General features: G+C 42.1%; 1 protein-coding gene across 1 annotated transcript in view; it reads left to right on the top strand.

Annotated features, from left to right (window-relative positions):
* LOC121867235 (macrophage mannose receptor 1-like) overlaps positions 1-22,444 on the top strand; it is a 259,604-nt gene that overhangs the window by 138,477 nt on the left and 98,683 nt on the right. The window contains exons 9-10 of the mRNA XM_042367087.1: positions 5,913-6,116; positions 16,032-16,166. Of these exons, the coding sequence (XP_042223021.1) occupies positions 5,913-6,116; positions 16,032-16,166 (339 nt within the window). The remainder of the gene's footprint in view (positions 1-5,912; positions 6,117-16,031; positions 16,167-22,444) is intronic.

Here is a 22,444-nt window from a genome sequence, read left to right as displayed (position 1 = left end):
GACACACCCTAATGTAACATACACTACGTTGGTGAAAGTTTTCAAGTGCCTTGAGGTGCTTCCTGTATGTAACCCATGTCACGCTGCTATATAGCAGGGTGGGGAGAACCACTGCTATATGACCACTCCACCTTGTAGATAATTTCAGCTCCCTAAAGCTGAAAACACCGTTTCGGAGTCTGTCAAAGGCTTGAGATGCACATCTGATCTGATGCTGAATCTCTTCATCGATGTATGTGGTGGTGGACAGGTGGGAGCCGAGATACCGAAAGTAAGTAACATTGGAGAGGGTAGTACCGTTAAGATGGATGGATGGTGGAGGTGTGTCTGAACCAGGGGCAGGTTGAAAGAGAATCTGAGTCTTATGTACATTCACATCAAGGCCGAAGTGTGCATACGCATCTGCATAGGTGTTCAGGATCTCCTGTGGGTCACGTTCAGTGTGAGCAACAAGGGTGAGGTCGTCTGCATACTGAAGTTCAGTAATGGAAGCTGCCGACACCTTTGTTCTTGCCTCGCCGGCTAAATTGGTACTGGCACGAGTAAAGAAGGCAGCCAAGAAAATGGAAAAGAGAGTAGGTGCCAGTATACAACCTTGTTTAAGCCCCCGTTTAGATGGGGAAGAACTCAGATTGGTGCCACTGTGCAGAACACTCCTGTTTATGACATCGTGGAGTTGCCTCACAATGGAGACGAATTTTGGGGGTCAGCCAAAACGGCTGAGGGTCCACCAGAGGGCTTCCCTGTTGACCGAGTCGAAGGCCTTGGTTAGGTCTATTAAAGCCATGTATAGGTCACGACCTTGTTCTCTTCGCTTTTCCTGTGTTTTGAGGGCAGCAAAGATCATGTCAGTGGTGCCACATGATGGTCTAAAGCCACATTGAGATTCGGGGAGGAAGTTTTCCGCCTCAGGAAGAAGTCTGTTTAGGAGGACTAGGCGATAATCCTGGCAGATACGGACAGCAGTGAGATCCCACGGTAGTTACTACAGTTTGACCGGTCTCCCTTGTTCTTATACATATTGACGATTGATTTCCTCCTTTTCCCATGTATTCTCCAGGAGAAAGTGGAGACGGTTGGTAAGCAGAGGTCCTCCTGCTTTATACACCTCGGCTGGGATTCCATCAGGCCCTGAGGCTTTGTTATTTTTCATGTTTGATGGCAGTAGCTACCTCATCCAGGGATGGAGAATAGTTGAATTGGGTCAGCTCTTGATGCTGAGGGACCTGCTGGGTAGCCAGGACATCCACATCAGTGTTTCGGTTGAACAATGAATGGTAGTGCTCTTCATCGTATTTAATTATGGAGTTGCTCTCGGATGAGTGGAGGGGGGCTACGCCACGAATGATTGGCCCATGAAATGTTTTAATGGAATTGAAAAATTCAAGCATCCTGTGCTGATCTGCAAATTCTTGTGTTTCACATGTTTTATTTTTAATCCAGTCATTCTTTAGATTGCAAAGTTCCCGCTGGGCCACAGCTTTCTTCTTGCAGAAGGCATCAGCTTTGGTCCAAGACTGAGAGTTGTTTTGCCAGGTATATACTGATAACCACAAGGAAAGAAGAAAACACGAAGTTCCCAAGCGCTTTCGTGTAATTCACATATTCAGGGGTGAGTGAAGATGTAATGAAAAACATACAAATAACAGGTGATGATGAACGCAAAGCATTTGTACGCGGTCACTTCAAAGAAGGGACTTATGCAAGCAAACATTTGGACGCGAGTGGCCTTGCACATCCTGCTTATGCGAAGTTTAGGAAGACTTTAATTGGTCTGCTTGAATTGGGCGGACAGCAGGGTCACCTGAACTGGATGTTTAGGTGGGTTGATCATCTGCCACGGACGATACGCGCAGAAGACACGATGAGAAGTGTTTCCCTTGCTAGCGAGGTCTGTCAAGATATCTTAACCAATTTTGGTGGTTCACCCTGGGTGGACGAACACAATAATATGTCTCTAGACAGTTTTGCACAATTAATGGAGTTCCTTGGTTTCATTCTAACAATCCGTGACCCGGCATATATTCATGCAAAGACACATGATTATAAACCCGATGAGGATATTTTGTATTATGCAGCCAAGATCGCTGTTAAATCATCATGTACTCCCCTTAGCAAGGACAGAAACACCTGTAGCGTCAATTCAGCAACGAGTAAGACCTCAGCAACAAAGAAGCAACATTTAGTATGCACACATTGCAAGAAAAATGGTCATACTGTTGATTTTTGTTACCAACTCCAACGAAGTGGTGCTATGTTTAAAAACAAACCACCACAGCGACTAGGCCCACCTAAGACTTATGCAACAGCTGCTCAAACCAGGTCTGCTTCAGACCAGACAGCTGACGTGTGGTGTTTACACCACGATTCTCCCACCCATAATACGGAGGATTGTTCAGCAGTCCGACGATGTAGACAAATAGGGATGGAGTTACACCAGGTATCCTACCACGGTAAGCCGAGCCGTTGTTTTTACAAGAAGTCGGGGGAAGACCAACGTCAGTCTCAGACCGACATAGGGTAGCTACACCACTACCAACACGCGACAACGCTTCTGTTACAGCCTCGTTAATAGCGGCGCTAACCAAAGCGGAAGTGTTATCAATTCCGGCGAGGGTTGGGTCAGTCAAGTTAGCGTTAGACATTGATACGGGTGCTTGTGCAAACGTACTTTCTTTGGCATCCTATCAAGAGTTACACCGTAGATCCCCTCACCGAGAATTTTTGATTCGACTTACTGACACCGATCTCTCTGGAGTTTCCAGTACTCAGCTGGACATAACAGGAATGGTAACATTACCACTACGTTTTTCTAGATGTGGTATATCCTTTTCTGTAGATTTTTATGTGGTCCAAGACTTTAATTTACCAGCTGACGGTTTAATAGGTCTTCCAACTCTTAAAACTAATTTGATAGATGTTCAGCCAAGCAGACATACTATCACTGTTAATGGTATTTCCTACAGTGCCATGCACACGTCTGTACCATTGCTCTCCGCAAGGGTGAATGTGTTGTCCAACGCTCCTACTACGAGGACGATGGATTATGAGTCAAAGCGAGTTCAAGACCTCACAGACTCACTTCCCCAGCGTGATTATAGCAGCAATAGTTGGACGATCGTACCTGCAGTTTTAACGGGTACTCTCCATTTTCAGAATGAGGAAATCACCAGAGCCACTGTTGTTTTACCTGACGTATACACGGGGATGGATGTAGTCTGTCTTACGGAAACATGCAAGGTTAAAGGCTTATCGTGTGAATCTACATTGAACACGATTCGTCCTGGTGGATTAACAGACGTTCTAGTTCTCAACAGAACAGGCGCGTTATGAATATTGAAAGAAGGATGTTATTTGTGTGATTTTATAGTTTATCATAACCATGTTGCCCAACAGCCTACACAATTCCCAATTGGTAGTATTTCACCTTCAATTAAACAAACTAGACAGGAGAGGATAGATCAAATAACACCACATGTTAAGGTGATTGATAACCCTCAAGGCAAGACTAGGCTCCTAGAGTTGCTTGCCGACTACCGAAACATTGTAGCTTTACCAAAGGAACAGCTAGGTCACACAAATTTAACCTCACATCACATATCCCTAAAACAAGGCACAGACCCAATTTACATACCAGCTTACCGACTAACACATAGCCAGCGCGCTGTAGTCCAGGACATGGTTCAGGATATGTTGGATCAAGAGGTTATCACACATTCAAAATCCCCTTTCAATAGTCCACTATTTTTAGTCCCTAAGAAGGATGGAGGTTGGTGCCCAGTAATTGATTTCAGGCGCGTCAATGAAATTACTATCCCAGATAGGTACCCAATACCTGTCTTGAGTGATATTTTACAATCCTTAGGCAAGGATAATGCTGTATTTAGCAACCTTGATTTGCTTAGCGGTTATTGGCAAATACCTCTGGATGAAAAATCTCGAGAGATTACTGCTTTAGGCCATTAGGCCTTTGGGCCATTATTAATTTCTGAGGATGCCTTTCGGTCTCAGAAATGTACCACTGATCAACACCTTGTTTGCAGGGTTGAAAGGGACCACAGTATGTGCCTACTTAGATGATCTCATCGTAGTCAGTAAGGATGTAGATACGCATATTGCTAAACTCCGTGAAGTTTTCCAAAAACTTTCTACAGGACTCAAAGTCAAACTTTCTAAATGTGAATTTTTAAAATCCAGAATCCAATTCCTTGGTCATGTAGTTGACGGTGACGGCATACATACAGTTGATGACAAAGTTAAGGCTGTTACCCAGTTCCCACGTCCTACAACTCTTGATAAAGTACGTAGTTTTCTTGGTTTATCTGGATATTATCGTTCTTTTATTAAAGGTTATGCGACATTAGCTTCACCCTTGACTAAGCTAATTGGGAAGGATGCAACTTTTGTATGGAATACTGAACAAGAGGTTAGTTTTAGTGCATTGAAGACAGCACTTACCAATGCCCCATTCTTAGCATTTCCTGACTACTCTCAAGAATTTACTCTGTGTACCGAGGCCTCAATACAGAGAATCGGTGCTGCACTTATCCAGCTGGACGCACGAGGAAAATATAGTGATTACTTTTGCAAGTCGTAAACTTAATGATGCCGAAACACGTTATTTAGTAACGCATCTAGAAACGTTAGCTGTTGTTTGGGCACTGAAGAAGTTTAAAGACATAATTTTTGGTTATAAAATAACCATCTATACAGATCACGTGGCAGTAACAGAGCTGTTTCACGGCAAAAATCTTTCAGGTAGACTAGCACGCTGGTATCTGACCATTCAAGAGTTTGAACCCGAGTTCAAGTATTTACCGGGACGAGCGAATGTGGTCGCAGACGCTTTGTCCAGAAATATAGCACCAGTGATGACTCTATCATCGTTCTCCCACTCGATCCATTGTGGTTTACTGTCATTTTCGCTCTATAGTCGGGGGAGGCTAATCTTCCAAAGTTATCCCTTTCGTTCAATCAATTTGAACTACGACGAGACATACTCCTTCGCTCCAAGCAGACAACTGAGGGTATTGTTGCACAAATTGTCGTACCTGATACACTTCGTGAAATGATACTAATGTTGTATCACGATGCTCCCCAAACAGGTCACCCCGGACGTGACAAATGTCTGGCGGAGGTCAGAAAGAAGTATTTTTGAAATACTATGAAGAAAGACATAGAATTGCATATTGCTAAGTATTTGTCATGTGCTCAACATAAGGGTACTACAAGGGCGCCGGCTCCAATTCTACAATATTCTACACCAGAACGTCCGTTTGACAGTCGCGATCGACTTGTTACAACTTCCGAGGAGTCATCAAGGATCCTAGAACGTTCTAGTGTGTGTGGATCATTTTTCTAGATTTGTGATTTTAGTCCCACTGAAGGATAAAACAGCCGAATCTGTGGCTTATCCTTTAGTTACTCACCTTATATGTCCTTTTACTGCGCCCAAGGTTCTTCTCTCCGACAACGGATAAGAGTTCAAGAACCAACTTGTAGCGCAAATATGTCGACAATACGACATCCAACAAAGTTTTATCGCAGCCTATCATCCACAGGCTAATGGCCTTGTTGAAAGAACCAATCGCAAAATCCTAGATATTCATCGTCCAATAGCTACTCAAATGCACTATGCATGGGAAGATTGGTTACCGCAATACCGCAAGTCGTCGCATATATTAATGAGTCGATCAACAGCTCTACAGACAGATCACCCTATTATATTCCAGATGATACTAAATGTTACATAATAGTTCCTTGAGATAAATGTATAGTATATATCAGGTGCCTCAAAGAGAGCTCAGGCTCTCAACTGGCTCAGCCATGTTAATATTGTTATTATTATCCACTCAGTATCTGTGTTTTTCTGGCAAAATAAACTGTTTCAATTCAATTCAATTCAACCACAGGAGCGTGTCTGCCCGGGTGGGAGCAGTTCCAAGACTCTTGTTACTACTTCAACACGGAGGCGACGGACAAGGTTGTTTGGGAGGACGCTAAGAGCATCTGTGAGGCTGTCGGCGCTTCCATGGTTGTCCTTGACACCGATGAAGAGAATAAATTCATTTTCAATCACATAATGGACATCGACAATCTGTGGATTGGTCTATATAGTAAGTATAAAATAGCTATTTGTGTGAGGTAGTGTAGAGATGTGATAGGAAGTTGTGAGGTAGTGTAGAGATGTGATAACTAGTTGTGTGAGGTAGTGACGAGATGTGTTACGAAGTTGTGAGGTAGTGTAGAGATGTGATAAGTAGTTGTGTGAGGTAGTGACGAGATGTGTTACGAAAATGTGAGGTAGTATAGAGATGTGATAGGAATTTGTGAGGCAGTACAGAGATGTGATAGGTAGTTTTGAGGTAGTGTAGAGATGTGATAGGAAGTTGTGAAGCAGTGTAGAGATGTGATAGGAAGTTGTGAGGTAGTGCAGAGATGTGATAGGTAGTTGTGTGAGTTAGTACAGAGATGTGATAGGAAGTTGTGAAGTAGTGCAGAGATGTGATAGGTAGTTGTGTGAGGTAGTGCAAAGATGTGATAAGAAGTTGTGAGGTAGTGTAGAGATGTGATAGGTAGTTGTTTGAGGTAGTGTAGAGATGTGTTAGGTAGTTGTGTGAGGTAGTGTAAGAATGTGTTAGGTAGTTGTGTGAGGTAGTGTAGAGATGTGTTAGGAAGTTGTGTGGAGTAGTGTAAAGATGTGTTAGGTGGTTGTGTGAGGTAGTGTAGAGATGTGATAGGTAGTTGTGTGAGGTAGTGTAGAGTTGTGTTAGATAGTTGTGTGAGGTAGTGTAGAGATGTGATAGGAAGTTGTGTGAGGTAGTGTAGAGATGTGATAGAGTGGTTGTGTGAGGGGTGGTGTATGAGAGATGTGTTGGGTAGTTGTGTGGGGTAGTGTCAATTGTGTTGGAGTGGTGGGGTAGAGGTAGTGTGGGGATGTGTTGGGTGGTTGTGAGAAATGGTGTAGAGATGTGTACGAGAGTTGTGTGGGGTAGTGTAGAGATGTGTGTAGGTGGTTGTGGTGGTGTAGAGATGCGTTAGGAACTTGTGCGGGTAGTGCAGAGATGTGTTAGGTGGTTCTGTGGGGAGTGTGTAGAGATGTTGGGGAGTTGGTGTGGAGTGGTGTGGAGATGTGGATGTTTTGTGGTGAGTGTGGGGATGTGTGACGAGTTGTGTGGGGTGGTGTGAGATATGGTGCATGGTTGTGTGAGGTAGTGTAGAGATGTGGTGGAGAGTTGTGTGAGTGTGTGGGAGATGTCATAGGTAGTTGTGGGGAGTAGTCTAGAGATGTGTTGGAATGGTTGTGTGAGGTAATGAGAGAGATATGTTTGGTAGTTGTGTGAGGTAGTGTAGGGATGTGGTAGGTAGTTGTGAGAAGTAGTGTGAGATGTGTTGTGTAGTTGTGATGGTAGTGTAGGATGTGATGGGGTTTGGTGCAGGGTGGTGTGGGATGTGCAGAGTTTGTGGGGTAGTGTGAGATGTGTTTGGTAGTTGTGTGAGGTGGTGTGGGATGTGGTGGGTGGTTGTGGGGTGGTGTAGAGATGTGTTGGGTGGTTGTGTGGTGGTGTGAGATGTGTTTGGTGGTTGTGTGGGTGGTGTAGAGATGTGTGGGTGGTTGTGAAGTGGTGTAGAGATGTGTTGGTTTGAGGAAATGTGTGGGGTGTGTTGACAGAAGTTGTGTGAGGTGAGTGTGAGATGTGTGATAGGATTGTGTGAGGTGGTGTAGAGATGTGTTGGGAAGATGCTGAGGTGGTGTAGAGATGTGTGTTGGGTAGTTCTGTGGGGTAGTGTAGAATGTGTTGAGTTTGTGTGGTGGTGTGTGGAGATGTGTTTAGGGAGTTGTGTGAGGTGGTGCAGAGAAGTGTTGGAGTTGTAGTGAAGATGTGAGATGTGTAACAGGAGTTGTGTGAGATGGTGTGGAGAATGTGGAAGGTGGTTGTGTGAGGGTGAGTGCAGGATGGGTTAGGTGGTTGTGTGGGGTGGTGTAGAGATGTGTTGGAGTAGTTGTGGGGGGTGTGTGGGATATGGTGGGTGGTTGTGGGGGTGGTGTAGAGATGTGTTGGGTAGTTGTGTGGGAGTGAGTGTGGGGATGTGTTGGGTGGTTGTGAAATATGTGGAGAGATGTGTGACGAAGTTGTGTGAGGTGGTGTGGAGAGTGTGTGTAGGTGGTGTGGGGTGGTGTGGGGGTGTCTTGGTGGTTGTGATGTGTAGATGTGTGATGAAGTTGTGTGAGATGTTTAGGAGTTGTGCAGAGTGGTGTAGAGATGTCTTTGGAGTTTGTGTGAGGTGGTGTGAGATGTTTGGTAGTTCTGTGAGGTAGTGTAGAGATGTGTTGGGAGTTGTGTGAGGTGGTGTAGGGATGTGTTGGGAAGTTGAGTGTGGTGTGGGGATGTGTGACGAAGTGGTGTGAGGTGGTGTGGAGATGTGCAGTTGTGTGGGAGTGGTGTAGAGATGTGGTGGGTAGTGGTGTGACTGGTGTGGGGATGTGTTGGTGGGGTGTGGGGTAGATGTGAGAGATGTATTATGTAGTTTTGTCAGGTGAAGTGTAGAGATATGTTAGGTAGTTGTGTAGGTAGTGTAGAGATGTGTTGGGTGGTTGTGTGTGAGGTAGTGTAGAGATGTGTGTGGTTGTGTGAGGTGGTGTGAGATGTGTTGGGTGGTTTGTGAAGTGGTGTAGAGATGTGTGGGTAGTTGTGGGTGTGGTGTGTAGATGTGTGCATGAGATGTGGAACGTAGGTGTAGGATGTGTTGTGGTAGATGTGAGAGGTGGTGTGAGAGATGTGTTGGGTGTTTGTGGTGGTGTGGAGAGATGTTTTAGTGTGGTTGTGGGTGGTGTAGGAATGTGTTGGGAAGTGTGAGGTGGTGTGTGTGTGCAGTTGTGGTGAGGTAGTATGGAGATGTGTGCAGAGTTGTGTGAGGTAGTGTTGAGATGTCATAGGGAGTTCTGTGGAGGGTTAGTGAGAGATGTGTTTGGTGGTTCTGAGGTGGTGTGAGATGTGTTAGGGTTGTGTGAGGTGGTCTAGAGATGTGTTGGAGTTGTGTGATGTAGTGTAGAGATGTGTGGGCAGAGTAGTGTGAGGTGGTGTAGAGATGTGGTGTGTAGTTGTGGGGTGGTGTGTAGAGATGTGGCAGGTGGTTGTGTGAACGTGGTGTGGGGAGATGTGTTGGGTGGTGTGAGGGTGAGGTGTGGGGATGTGTTATGTGGGGTTTTGTCGGAGTGGTGTAGAGATGTGTGAGTGGTGTGTGGAGTGGTGTAGGGAATGTGTGGGTGGTTGTGTGAGGGTAGTGTAGAGATGTGTTGGGTGGTTGTGTGAGAGTGGGTGTAGAGATGTGTTTAGGTGGATTTGTGAGAAGTAGTGTACAGATGTGTTGGGTGTTTATGTGAGAGTAGTGTGGGGAGTGTGGTTGTGAGGTAGTGTAGAGATGTGTTGGAAGGTTTGTGGAGTAGTGTGGAGATGTGTTAAAGAGTTGTGTGAGGTAGTGTTATGAGAGATGTGTTGCAGTTGTGAGTGGTGTTGAGATGTCATGGGGAGTTGTGGGAGTTAATGTAGAGAATGTTAGATGGTTGTGTGAGGTAGTGTAGAGATGTGTGAAGTGGTTGTGGGAGGTAGTGTAGAGAGTGTGTTAAGTAGTTGTGTGAGGTAGTGTAGAGATGTGTTTTGGTAGTTTTGTGAGGTAGTGTAGATTTGTGTTGGGTGATTGTAGAAGTGGTGTAGGGATGTGTTATGTGATTTGTGAAAAGTAATGTAGAGATGTTGACAGAAGTTGTGAGTGGTGTAGAGATGTCTTGGTGGTTGTGTGAGTGTGGCGTAGAGATGTGTGTTGGGAGTTGTCAGTGGTATGAGATGTGTTAGGTGGTTCTGTGAGGTAGTGTAGAGATATATGAGGAAGTTGTGTGAGGTAGTGTGGAGATGTGTTTGGAAGATGTGCGAGGTAGTATGAGATGTGTTTGGTGGTTGTGAGAAGTAGTGTAGGGATGTGTTATGGTTGTGAAAGTAGTGTAGAGATGTGTGTTAGGTAGTTGTGTGAGGTAGTGTAGAGGTGTGTGGAGGTGATGTGTGAGGTGGTGTAGAGATGTGTGTTTGGAGAGTTGTTAAGTGGTGAGTATGAGGATGTGTGGAGTTGGTGGGGCGGTGTAGAGATGTGTTTGGTGTTGGTGTGTTGACAATATGTTAGATGGTTGTGTGACGTAGTGTAGAGATGTGATGTGGTTGGCAGGGAGTGGTGTAGAGATGTAGTGGTGGTTGTGTGAGGTAGTGTAGAGATGTGTTTGGTAGTTGTGTGAGGTGGTGTAGAGATGTGTGTTGGGTGAGTTGTGAGAGTATGTGTAGAGATGTGTTAAGTGGTTGTGAGAGTAATGTAGAGATATGTTTCAGGGATTGTGTGGGAAGAGATGTAGAGATATGTTGGAGTTGTGCAGGTGAGTGTAGAGATGTGTTGGGTGGTTCTGTGGTAGTGTAGAGTGTGTGACGAAGTTGTGTGGGGAGTGGGTAGAGATGTGTTGGGTGGTTGTGTGTGGAGGTGGTGCAGAGGTGTGTTGGAGTAGTTGTGTGAGGTGTGTGAGATGTGTTAGATGGTTGTGAGAAGTGTGTGGAGATGTGTGCATGGTTGTGTGAGGTAGTGTAGAGATGTGTTAGGTGGTTTGTGTGTGTGTGGAGATGTGTGGGAAGTTGTGTGTGAGAGTGGTGTAGAGATGTGTTTGGAGTTGTGTGAGGTAGTGCAGAGATGTGTTGGGTGGTTGTGAGAAGTAGTGTAGGGGATGTGTTGTAAGTTGTAGAAGTAGTGTAGAGATGTGTTGGGTGGTTGTGTGAGGTAGTGGAGAGATGTGTAGGTGGTTGTGTGAGGTAGTGTAGAGATATGTGGAGTAGTTGTGTGAGGTAGTGTAGAGATGTGATTGGTAGTTTTGTGTGTGTGTGGGAGGTGTGGTGGGTAGTTTGTGGTGTGGTGTAGAGATGTGTTTTGGGTTGTGCAGAGAGGTATAGAGGATGTGTTGGGTGGTTGTGAGAGTGGTGTAGAGATGTGTTAGGTGGTTGTGAGAGTAGTGTAGAGATGTGTTAGGGAAGTTGTGTGAGGTAGTGTAGAGGATGTGTTTGGTAGTTGTGTGGGGTGTGTAGAGATGTGTTAGGTGGTTGAGATGTAATGGTGGCATGTGTTAGATGGTTGTGAGGTAGTGTAGAGATGTGTATAGGTAGTTGTGGGGAGTGGTGTAGAGATGTGTTATGTTGTTGTGTGAGGTGGTGAGAGATGTGTTTGTTGGTTGTGTGAGGTATGTAGAGAGTTGTGTTGGGTGGTTTGTGAGGTAGTGTAGAGATGGTGGTTGTGATGTGGTGTAGAGGATGTGATGGGAGTTTGTGCAGGAGGTAGTGTAGAGATGTGTTAGGTAGTTGTGTGGAGGTGGTGTGGGGAGTGTGGTGAGTGGTTATGTGAGGTAGTGTAGAGATGTGTTGGAGTGGTTGTGTGGGGTAGTGTAGAGATGGTGGAGTGGTTGGTGTGAGGGTAGTGTAGAGATGTGTTTGGAGTTGTGCGAGGTAGTGTAGAGATGTGTTAGGAAGTTGTGTGGGGTAGTGTAGAGATGTGTTAGGTAGTTGTGTGGGGAGTGGTGTGAGATGTGTTTGAATCGTTTGTGAGGTAGTGTAGAGATGTGTTAGATAAGTTGTGTGACATAGTGTAGAGATGTGATGGAAGTGGTTGCTGGGAGTGGTATAGAGAGTGTGTTGGGTAGTTGTGTGAAGTGGTGTGAGAGATGTGTTAGGTGGTTGTGTGAGGTGGTTTAAGAATGTGGATGGTTGTGAGGGAAGTGGTGTGGAGATGTGAAGTGGTTTGTGAGAGTAATGTCAGATGTTTTAGAGTTGTGTGAGGGTGGTCATGGGAGATGTGAGGTGCGTTGTGTGAGGTAGTGTAGAGATGTGTTAGGAAGGTGTGTGAGGTAGTGTAGTGATGTGTTAAGCAGTTGTGTGAGGTAGTATAGAGATGTGTTACGAAGTTGTGTGAGGTAGTGTAGAGATGTGTTAGGTAGTTGTTTGAGGTAGTGTAGAGATGTGTTAGGTAGTCGTGTGAGGTAATGTAGAGATGTGTTAGATAGTTGTGTGAGGTAGTATAGAGATGTGTTAGGTAGTTGTGGGAGGTAGTGTAGAGATGTGTTAGGTAGTTGTGTGAGGTAGTGTAGAGATGTGTTTGGTAGTTGTGTGAGGTAGTGTAGATTTGTGTTAGGTGATTGTGAGAAGTAGTTTTGAGATGTGTTAAGTGGTTGTGAAAAGTAATGTAGAGATGTGTGACGAAGTTGTGTGAGGTAGTGTAGAGATGTGTTAGGTAGTTGTGTGATGTAGCGTAGAGATGTGTTCGGAAGTTGTGCGAGGTAGTGTAGAGATGTGTTAGGTAGTTGTGTGAGGTAGTGTAGAGATGTATGAGGAAGTTGTGTGAGGTAGTGTAGAGATGTGTTAGGAAGTTGTGTGATGTAGTGTAGAGATGTGTGACGAAGTTGTGTGCGGTAGTGTAGAGATATGTTATGTAGTTGTTTGAGGTAGTGTAGAGATGTGTTAGGTAGTCGTGTGAGGTAATGTAGAGATGTGTTAGATAGTTGTGTGAGGTAGTATAGAGATGTGTTACGAAGTTGTGTGAGATAGTGTAGAGATGTGTTTGGTAGTTGTGAGAAGTAATGTAGAGATGTGTTAGATAGTTGTGTGAGGTAGTGTAGAGATGTGATAGGTAGTTGTGTGAGGTAGTGTAGAGATGTGTTAGGTGGTTTTGTGTGTGTGTAGGGAGATGTGTTAGGTAGTTGTGTGAGGTAGTGTAGAGATGTGTTTGGAAGTTGTGCGAGGTAGTATAGAGATGTGTTTGGTGGTTGTGAGAAGTAGTGTAGGGATGTGTTATGTGGTTGTGAGAAGTAGTGTAGTGATGTGTTAGGTAGTTGTGTGAGGTAGTGTAGAGGTGTGGTAGGTAGTTATGTGAGGTAGTGTAGGGATGTGTTAGGTAGTTGTGTGAGGTAGTGTAGAGATATGGTAGGTAGTTGTGTGAGGTAGTGTAGAGATGTGTTTGGTAGTTGTGTGAGGTAGTGTAGAGATGTGTTTAGTCGTTGTGAGAAGTAATGTTGACATATGTTAGATAGTTGTGTGACGTAGTGTAGAGATGTGATAGGTAGTTGTGTGAGGTAGTGTAGAGATGTGTTTGGTAGTTGTGTGAGGTAGTGTAGAGATGTGTTAGGTAATTGTGAGAAGTAGTGTAGAGATGTGTTAAGTGGTTGTGAGAAGTAATGTCGAGATATGTTTCGAAGTTGTGTGAGGTAGTGTAGAGATGTGTGAGTACGTTGTGTGAGGTAGTGTAGAGATGTGTTAGGAAGTTGTGTAATGTAGTGTAGAGATGTGTGACGAAGTTGTGTGAGGTAGGGGAGAGATGTGTTAGGTAGTTGTGTGAGGTAGTGTAGAGATATGTTAGGTAGTTGTGTGAGGTAATGTAGAGATGTGTTAGATAGTTGTGAGAAGTAATGTAGAGATGTGTTAGATAGTTGTGTGAGGTAGTGTAGAGATGTGTTAGGTGGTTTTGTGTGTGTGTAGAGAGATGTGTTAGGTAGTTGTGTGAGGTAGTATAGAGATGTGTTTGGAAGTTGTGCGAGGTAGTATAGAGATGTGTTAGGTGGTTGTAAGAAGTAGTGTAGGGATGTGTTATGTGGTTGTGAGAAGTAGTGTAGAGATGTGTGAGGACGTTGTGTGAGGTAGTGTAGAGATGTGATAGGTAGTTGTGGGAGGTAGTTTAGAGATGTGTTAGGTAGTTGTGTGAGGTAGTGTAGAGATGTGTTTGGTAGTTGTGTGAGGTAGTGTAAAGATGTACAGTAGGTTGTACAGTGTAGAGATGTAAGCAGGGTAGTTGTGATGTAGTGTAGAGATGTGATAGGAAGCAAAGGAGGTAGTGTAGAGGACGTGTTAGGTAGTTGTGTGTGGAGGTAGTGTAGAGATGTGATAGGAAGTTGGGGAGTGTAGAGATGTGTTAGGTAGTTGTTTGAGGCAGGTAGAGATGTGTTTGGTAGTTGTGTGAGGTAGTGTGGAGATGTGTTAGGTGGTTGTGAGAATTAGTGTAGAGATGTGTTGTGTAGTTGTGATGTAGTGTAGAGATGTGTTTGGTAGTTGTGTGAGGTATTGTAGAGATGTTTTAGGTAGTGTAGAGATGTGTTTGGTAGTTGTGTGAGATACTGTAGAGATGTGTGTGGTAGTTGTTTGAGGTAGTGTAGAGATGTGTTAGGTAGTTGTGTGAGGTAGTGTAGAGATATGTTAGGTAGTTGTGTGAGGTAGTGTAGAGATGTGTTAGGTAGTTGTGTGAGGTGGTGTAGAGATGTTTTAGGAAGTTGTGTGAGGTAGTGTAGAGATGTGTTAGGAAGTTTTGTGAGGTAGTGTAGAGATGTGTTAGGTGGTTGTGTGAGTGAGTATAGAGATGTTTTAATTAGAGAGGTGTTCGATAGATGTGCAGTGTTGTAGGGAGAGCTGTTAAGTAGCTTTATTAAACTGTAGAGAAAAGTGTTCGGTAGTTAAGTAAAAGCGTAAGTAGTTACATGTGATACTCGAGAAAGACATTGTTTGAGGCAGCAGCGAATGATTTATGTATTGTCTTGTGGCATTAGGGAAAAGTGGGAGACACTTGAAAATTGTGTAAATAGTGATACAGAGTCCTTCCTGGTAAGATGGTCCCAGACTTGAGAATGTTGATTTAAACGAAAATAATCTCTTACGTGTGAACTAATAATCTAAGAGCATAATTTATACTGAACGAGCTACAATATATTTAGTCTTGAGATTCATTTACAGTTACTGTATCAAGATTAAAGTAAATGCTATTACAGCTTTTTGTAATCAAAATAACATACTGTGTTTAATATGGTATAGAATAGACGCGAAAATTAAATATTGAAAGGATATCTAATTAAAAAGGAATTACTTTTCCGGAATGTTGTTTTGGATATTCATCCTTTCCTTCATTAAAATAAGATTAGATTCAATAAATTTATATATTTATACAAAAATAATTTGTGTTCATAAAATTGAGTTTGCCGTATTTATCTCAGATTAAGGTCTACTTTTTAACATCCACCTTCCTGACTGAGATTTACACTTGCTGCACCATAGTACTGTTTGATCATGCGGGGTGTCGGGCACGGCTTTTTCCCTACTGCTAAGACATTTCATGCCAAGTCAAAAATTGTCAGTGAAAACCGTCAGCAGCGGAAACTGCATCTAAAAAAATAGTTATTTCGTCAGATGGTAAGGAAGAATGGATTGTTTTCCTGGAGCCTGGTGCTAGAGACCCACGTTCATCCCGTCTGGGGTGATATACAGTAACTTGATCGGTTTATGCGCGTTAGTAAGCAAATTTTACTTTTCACCGTAATAACTGTTCCTCTAATGAAGTTAAAGTTGCCAAGGAGGTCTTTTGCGTTATAAGTGTTTAAACACTGTTATTTTTATGTTGTCGTCTGTCTTTATTCCTGTTTAGTGTCCACAGGCATGTAGTCGTCACGCTTTGATCTCTACTTTGAATTTACAGCCAAAATTATATTAGTATTTCCTCACATCTAATTATATCTTCAGCTCTTACAAAACCATCCATGCACAACAACCACTATTTTTTATTTCCTATCTTAATTTGTTATATTACTGAATTAAATTTTATTATTTTCCTTTATACTAAGGTTCTTAATTAAATTTGTCAGTGTAAATTTGGTAATTTGTAAAAGTTGCCAAAAACATTAAATATAATAAAAGAGTTTGCAACAGCATCAAGTGTTATCCTGTTGCTTTGTCAAAATATTTACTGAAGTGCCTCCACCAAATCATTATAAGGGTGCAGATCAATAAATAAATGTCCACAAAGAATAAAATTATGGTTTCTTGTCATTTCCTCTAAGACGTCCTGACTTACTTAAATGGCTTACATCACCCTAAAGCTATTTTCAAAGAGTGATTATCGAAGTTCAGAATGACGACAAGTTACGGTAGTCTTAGTAGCACTCCTAAAACTTATTGATTCAGTATTGCATCATTTAACAGGTGTCCCCAACGACACCGTATACTGGACGGATGGCTCCACCATGGACAGCAAGAACTATACCTACATGAAGAATAGTGACAGAGATAATGCTCTCAAGGCCAAGGACCAGCAATGTGTCTTCTTTCAAAAACTTGGTAAGCCACTGATATATATATATATATATATATATATATATATATATATATATATAACCACATAAAAGAAAATAAAGGTGTCGAAGAAGAAGTACAAAACAGTATATATATACAGAGGAGGTGAGATCAAGTCCACAGTGGTCAGGTATAGGTAATGACCCTACTTATTCTCACCTCCTCTGTATATATATATATACCCCTCTTTGTACTTCTTCTTAGTCTGTACCACCCCTGAAGATGAATTACACGAAAGCGCTTAGGAATCCTGTGTTTTTCCTTGTATATATATATATATATATATATATATATATATATATATATATACTTCATTTTTAGTCCATATAACACGCGGACTTTGAACATATAATCAACGACCTCACCAGCAAGGAATCGAACCCTCGACCTACTGGGTGTGACTAGGGAACGCTTACCGGCTAGGCCACAAGGACACTAAAAGCAGTTCTAGACTCTGTTATATTTCACACAAAGCCTGTTCATCGAGCTGATGGCGCCGTGAACCTCATTGGGAAACTGCCCGTGCCTCTTATGTGGTGTCAGTAGCATTTTACCGAATCCAGCTGGTATGAAATATATATATAATATATATATATATATATATATATATATATATATATATATATATATATATATATATATATATATATATATATATATATATATATATCAGAAACTCGGAAACTACTTTACCGATCTGTAGTGATGATGGATTGTGTTATATGTAGTGATGATGGATGGTGTTATATGTAATGATGATGGATGATGTTATATGTAGTGATGATGGATATTGTTATATGTAGTGATGATGGATGGTGTTATATGTAGTGATGATGGATGGTGTTATATGTAGTGATGATGGATGATGTTATACGTAGTGATGATGGATGCTGTTATATGTAGTGAGGATGGGTGGTGTTATATGTAGTGATGATTAGACAATAAAGTAATAATAGTTTAATGCTAAAAAAATATACTTTGCTGTACCGTTGTAGTGAAAAACATGGTGGAACTTACATACACCGTTAATGAACTATTGATGGAAGAAGAAGTTTTGGAGACTGAACAGTTAGACAACGTGGAGCATCCCGGAGGGTGGCGTCCTACCGTGTCATAGCGAATGAGCCGCCTGGACAACAAATGGGTGGTCCCCTACAATCCTCCTTTGAGTAAAGCATTCAATGCGCACAACAATGTGGAGTTCTGCAATTCGGTCAAGTCCATCAAGTATATCTGCAAATACGTCAACAAAGGCTCTGACCAAGCGATCTTTGCATTGGAAAAGGATGGAAATCATGATAAGGTGACAGTTTCAGCAAGGCCGTTATATATGCAGCAATGAAGCCCTATGGAGAATTTTTAATTTCCCCATGCACGAACGATGTCCAACAGTAGTTCAGCTGGCTGTTCACCTGGAAAATGGACAAGAGTATACTTCACATAAGAGTCCCTCCAAAATCAAATGGCAAATCCTGCTGCTACGACCCTCACTGCATTCTTCAAGCTTTCACAAGAAGATGAGTTTGCTCAAATACTCTTGTATGTTGACGTACCCAAGTTCTACATATGACAGGCTTCAGTGAAAAAGTTCCAGAGAAGAGCTCAAGGATCCGATGTTGAAGGATATCCAGGAATAAAGTCAGGCAATGGTTTGGGACGTGTCTACACGATTCACCCCAAAAATTTTGAATGTTATCGTTTGAGACTACTTTTGCACCACATCCGTGGCCCAACATCATATGCAGCACTAAAGACAGTGAATGGACAAGTCTGCAGAACCTATCAGAAAGCGTGCAATCTCCTTGGCCTACTGGAAGATGATGGTCACTGGAATGACACATTAGAAGAGGCAGCAGCTACTCAATCGCCAATGAGAATGAGGAACCTGTTTGCCATCATGATTGCTACATGTGGACTTTCCAACCCAAGCCAGCTCTGGAAAAACCACCAAGAAAGTCTTTCAGAGGATCTGCTTCATCAAGCAAGAAGAGAACATCCTGGCCAAGAGATTGAGTTCATGGATGACATGTTCAACACGGCTCTAATCATGCTGGAAGACAAAGTGTTGGAGCTATGCGGAAAAAACCTGACTGATTTTGAATTGCCTTCCCCAAACCGAGAAGAACCAGAAGTTGCAAACAGGGAGTTGCTCAGAGAGACATATTACTCAGTTGGAGTTCTGGTGAATTTTCTTAAAGAAAATGAGCCACACCTGGTGCCTCATCAAGCAAATGCTTATGAACAGATCTTGCAAGCGATACAAGCGGAGCAGGGAGGTATGATCGTTCTCAATGCACCTGGTGGGTCAGGAAAAACATTCCTGATCACCCTTCTGTTGGCCAAAGTACGGCATCAGGGGAAAATTGCTCTTGCTGTGGCACCCTCAGGCATTGCTGCAACACCAGTAGAAGGAGGACGTACTGCACACTCAACTTTTAAACTGCCTCTCAACCTCGCTCACAGTTTGAATCCAGTGTGCAACATCAAAAAAGGATCGGCAAAGGCAAAACTCTGCAGTCTCATAGTCTAGGATGAATGCACTATGTCTCACAAGTTAGCGTTTGAAGCATTGTACTGGACCTTGCAAGACATACGAGAAAATGACCAGCTCATGGGTGGCATTACAATGGTCATTGATGGAGACTTTAGCCAGACCCTACCTGTCATTCCTCGAAGCACTCCAGCTGATGAACTGAATGCGTGCCTCAAGGCATCATACTTTTGGAGAAGTGTTCAGACACTCACCCTATCCACAAACATGATAGTACATCTACAAGGAGATCAGGATGCTGGACGGTTTGCAAACCTTCTACTACAGATTGGGAATGGAACGTTCCCTGTTGATTCAGAAGGACAAATAATCATTCCTCAAGGATGTGGAAATGTTGAAAAGTCCTCAACTGAGCTCACTAACGTGGTCTACCCAAACATTGTCCACCACTACAAGGATCACAAGTGGCTGCGTGAACGCGCAATTCTGGCACCAAAGAAAGAAACAGTGGCTGAAATCAACATGACTCTACTCAGACAGCTTCCAGGCAGTGAGACCTCATTCAAATCTGTTGATACAGTAATCGACCAGGACCAAGGAGTCCAGTACCCTGCAGAATTCCTTATTTCTTTGGAGCTCGCTGGAATGCCTCCTCACCACCTCACTCTCAAGATTGGAACTCCTATAATGCTCTTAAGAAATCTTGAACCACCAATCCTCTGCAATGGCACTAGACTGGTGGTGAAGAACATGATGCCACATGCACTGGAAGCTACAATACTGACAGGAAAAGCTAAAGGAGAGGATGTTTTTATACCAAGGATACCTCTCATCACCACTGACCTGCCATTTGAGTTCAAGTGACTTCAGTTCCCGGTTAAAGTGAGCTTTGCCATGACCATCTACAAAAGCCAGGGACAATCCCTTAAGATGGTTGGCCTAAACCTGGTGTTTCCTTGCTTCTCTCATGGACAGTTCTATGTTGGATGCTCCAGAGTGGGAACTGGCAAAAATCTGTATATATATATATATGTATATATATACTTCATTTTTAGTCCATATAACACGCGGACTTTGAAAATATAATCAACGACCTCACCAGCCAGGAATCGAACCCTCGACCTACTGGGTGGGACTAGGAAACGCTACCGACCAACCCACAAGGACACTAGAAGCAGTCCTAGACTCTGTTATATTTCACACAAAGCCTGTTCATCGAGCTGATGGCGCCGTGAACCTCATTGGGAACTGCCCGTGCCTTGTATGTGGTGTTATTAGCATTTTACCGAATCCAGCTGGTATGAAACACGAGGTACTATATATATACTTCATTTTTAGGCCATATAAGACGGGGACTTTGAACATATAATCAACGACCTCACCAACCAGGAATCGAACCCTCGAACTACTGGGTGGGACTACGTGAGGTCGTTGATTATATGTTCAAAGTCCGCATGTTATATGGACTAAAAATGAAGTATATATATGGTACCTCGTGTTTCATACCAGCTGGATTCGGTAAAATGCTACTGACACCACATACGAGGCACGGGCAGTTCCTAATGAGGTTCACGGCGCCATCAGCTCGATGAACAGGCTTGTGTAGAATATAACTGTATATATATATATATATATATATATATATATATATATATATATATATATATATATATATATATATATATATATATATATATATATATATATATATTTCATGTAGATCCATAATGAAAACGTGATAATCTTGATACACACGAACTGAGCATTCTGTTGTTCAAGACATCTTCAGAGTCAACAAGTTGCTCTGAAGATGTCTTGAATAAAGACAAAGTTAAGGTGCTCTGTTGTTTCCTTTTCCCGTGATTTTATCATATATATATATATATATATATATATATATATATATATATATATATATATATATATATATATATATATATATATAATATATATAATATATATATATATATATATATATATATATATATATATATTTATATATATATATATATATATATATATATATATATATATTTATATATATATATATATATATATATATATATATATATATATATATATATATATATATATATATATATATATATATATATATATATATATATATATATATATATATATATATATATATATATATACATATATAGAAAGAGAGAGAGAGAGAGAATATATGCATATATTAGGGTGCATCATTTGCCCCATGATTTCAGAAATTGAACTGGTTTGTTTTGACACTATGTTAAATTTATTTCATTTATAACATAAAGTAATTTTGTAAGGTTTGGGTCAGTTTGAACGTCTCTTATGTGTCCCACTAACAGCGTAAATATAATAAAAATACAAAAAAGGGAGAACATCGACAATTTCAACATATTATTTGATATGCCCATTTACATTTTGTTCTATCATTTGTCGCTTATACGCCACAATCTTCACTGGTACAATTGCTGGAAAAAACCCCGAGGCACACTTTTTTACATATAAAAAAAATAAAATAAAATCAGCAGTCATTAATTGTTTATTGTGAGATCACAACAGTTCCATGTACAAAATGAAGTTCTCGCTATAAGGGTACATTAAAATTTAATTTCTCATTCTGACAGATATACCATCAAAGCATTAGTTACACTGTTAAACACATTAGTTACACTGAACATCGCTTGCGCAAGTTCGGGAGCGTCTTACGGTCCTGTTCAACAACTTGAAGCACATTCTGGTAGTGTTCTTTACTCTTGGCTAATGAAAAATATTCTGAACCGATCTTGATTCCACGCTCAGCACAGTTATTGATGATATTTAGCGCTTTCAGGTTAATTGCAGATGCCTGGTACGCAGTAGACAGTTGCCAGTCTTCAACATCTTCTGTAAGGAATTTCGGGTCGAGCTGAAGAGCATGACATGTGAACCAGGAGTCGCAATCAACCAAGTCAGCAAGTGTTGTTGAACGAGTAACTGTAGACGGAAATTTAGGCTTCCCAAATCCCATTCCAAAGCGTTCTGATGGTTTGGACAATTCATTGTCTGGTTTGACTGCTAGGAAACTGTAGGCAAGTGCACGACGTTCACCTGCTGGCACCTTGTTGCTGAAAAGTGCAAGAGGCACCATCTCAGCAGTCATATACCAAAGATGCCGTTGAAATGAACGTAGTACACTCTTGGAGATTAGCGGGTTTACAGCCTCATACTGCAGCAGATGTTGGAAGAGCTTGAAGTCGTGCCATGGTGCATCCACAGAAGACGTCCAGGTCATCCTCCAAGAACTATAGCTTAGGGTGGCAAAGATGACAAAGTCCCTTACTTTTGACACTTGTTTACGTGTGGTGATTGTGTCAGGTGGTAGCTGCTGATTTTTTTCTCAAGCATGCAGATTTTGATGGAATACAATAACTTTGACATCCAACTGGCCCTGTGCAGTGCACCTGGTCGTTTGAAGGTGATTTGTTGGTCAGCCACATCATCAAGAAACACTTAACATAGTTCAATGAACTCTCGATAATCATCTCTTTGAAAGGAGAGCCCTGAACGGGCAAGTTGTAAGACATTGGCTCTACAGTCCTCTTACAGTTTTAGTGCCGCTTCACTGGATACAGTTTCATCAAACCGTGAAAGTGGCTCATCCCATTTCTGGGACAGTAATTCAAAGTTCTTGTGAAACCGACAGAAGAGGGTAATGTCTGATGACGTGGAACATTCAATTTGTAGGTCATCAAACACACGAGACAGTATAACCTCACCGACATGATGACGGCAA

Source organism: Homarus americanus, unplaced genomic scaffold (assembly GCF_018991925.1).
Source record: "Homarus americanus isolate GMGI-L3 unplaced genomic scaffold, GMGI_Hamer_2.0 scaffold6317, whole genome shotgun sequence".
In the NCBI taxonomy this organism is placed as follows: domain Eukaryota; kingdom Metazoa; phylum Arthropoda; class Malacostraca; order Decapoda; family Nephropidae; genus Homarus; species Homarus americanus.
This window is presented reverse-complemented; position numbering and strand designations above follow the sequence as displayed.